This window comes from Solanum lycopersicum, chromosome 9 (assembly GCF_036512215.1).
Source record: "Solanum lycopersicum chromosome 9, SLM_r2.1".
NCBI classification, from domain to species: Eukaryota; Viridiplantae; Streptophyta; class Magnoliopsida; order Solanales; family Solanaceae; genus Solanum; species Solanum lycopersicum.
This window is the reverse complement of record NC_090808.1, coordinates 50,554,650-50,555,673: the sequence shown is the minus strand read 5'-3', so window position 1 is coordinate 50,555,673 and position 1,024 is coordinate 50,554,650. Positions and strand designations below refer to the sequence as shown.

The window sequence follows — 1,024 nt, the reverse complement described above, 5'->3', positions numbered from 1 at the left end:
AAATAGTGAAAGAGTAGGTATAGAAAGTAATTTGTTCCTTAGACTATGTGATTTACCTAATTTTTACATCTTAAAATAGTTTGAAGCTCATATTTAACCAATTAAAATATGAATAACTATAGTCACTAAATATAATCAAAATGGACTCCTTTTATTGATAAGGACTGAAATTGTCACCCGTACACAATTATAGATATTTACATTGATTGCTCTTACTTTTTTACAGTTACCTGTCTAAATTCCTCACCCCACGTCAATCCGACTTTTCTTAAAAAAATGAAATTCATCTTTCATCTCTTTCATCCATCCATCAAAAATTCTCAAATCTCATAGGCAAAGCTGAAGATGGGAGAGGAAAGATGGGTGGGGGGAATGGAATACAACAAGAACGAGTGGATCAGGGAATGGGGAGCCTCAATGGAGAATAACTTTCGTTTGAGTAGCCGAAATTTGGAGCTTGTAGGTATCTTCGGTATCTCCACCCCGATATTGGTTTACAAAGGAATCATCAAAGAGTTCCATTTGCATGATTATGAGTGGGGCAAGCCACATACAAAGTTTGTAACATGAGGCATTTGGATCCCTGTAATAATCTCAAAAGAAAGACAATTAAATTCTTCTTAAGTATGCTCAGCGAGTCGATTTCTATTTTGAATTACTCCTAGATACTTTAACTTGTCAATTTCTGTTTTGACTAAAACTTTCTCAAAATAAATTTGGACATGTCCTTTGAAATCTCTCTTGTTGGCTTTGGAGTGGTATATGAACTTTAACTTGATGTTTTGGCCTGCGTATATGTGTTGTCCTGATGAAGGTTAATTTGTGGCTTGTGAGGAATACAATATTGTAAGTGCTTTCGTAAAAAAAAATTCTGTTTCATCTATATATTCCATTAAAGCTAGTTTTGAAACATCTAAAAACTTATTAGGAGAAATATATTCTACATACAGTCAAAACAAAAAGGCAGATTCTAGGTTGAAATTTTCAATAATTTTAGTATTTTGAAGAAATCTCATTTGATAAT

The 1,024-nt window shown here is 32.7% G+C and overlaps 1 protein-coding gene across 1 annotated transcript; it reads left to right on the top strand.

The window, feature by feature from the left end:
* Positions 1-214: 214 nt before the first annotated feature.
* LOC101247252 (uncharacterized) lies at positions 215-794 on the top strand. Its single transcript, XM_004247015.5, has one exon. It carries the CDS (start codon positions 346-348, stop codon positions 568-570), a length of 225 nt encoding a protein of 74 aa, XP_004247063.1. The 5' UTR covers positions 215-345; the 3' UTR covers positions 571-794.
* Positions 795-1,024: the final 230 nt, after the last annotated feature.